Source organism: Hydra vulgaris, chromosome 10, assembly GCF_038396675.1.
Source record: "Hydra vulgaris chromosome 10, alternate assembly HydraT2T_AEP".
Classification (NCBI taxonomy): Eukaryota; Metazoa; Cnidaria; class Hydrozoa; order Anthoathecata; family Hydridae; genus Hydra; species Hydra vulgaris.
Window position 1 is genome coordinate 49820001 of NC_088929.1, and position 322 is coordinate 49820322.

Consider the following 322-nt stretch of genomic DNA (forward strand, 5'->3'; position numbering starts at 1 on the left):
CTCATTTTAAATAACTGTGTTTCAAATAATAAAGTTTATATTTTATAGAACGTTTATGCCTACGCATAAAACCACAAAAACTAATTATTATAAATTAGGATTTGTCCGATAACTTTCGCATCACCAGTTAGGGATAGAAAGCCAAGGATAGTTAGCTTTTAAATCAACTGTGCAAAGATTGAATTCAAAATCTTTGGCTCTAGTAGGCCAACTGCGATGTTGACGATCAAGAAGCATATTAATATCTGGACGAAGCTTACTATACTCAGTTTTCATGTCACAGTGATGTGTGGCAACAGTTGTTTCGTCAACAGGCAGTGTA

At 34.2% G+C, this 322-nt stretch overlaps 1 protein-coding gene across 1 annotated transcript in view; it reads right to left on the reverse strand.

Moving 5' to 3' along the window:
- The window catches only part of LOC136086426 (uncharacterized), a 1049-nt gene extending 1044 nt beyond the window's left edge, over positions 1 to 5 (reverse strand). Inside the window, exon 1 of the mRNA XM_065808723.1 lies at positions 1 to 5. This exon is cut by the window's left edge and continues 52 nt beyond it. Within this exon, the coding sequence (XP_065664795.1) occupies positions 1 to 5 (5 nt within the window).
- Positions 6 to 322: the final 317 nt, after the last annotated feature.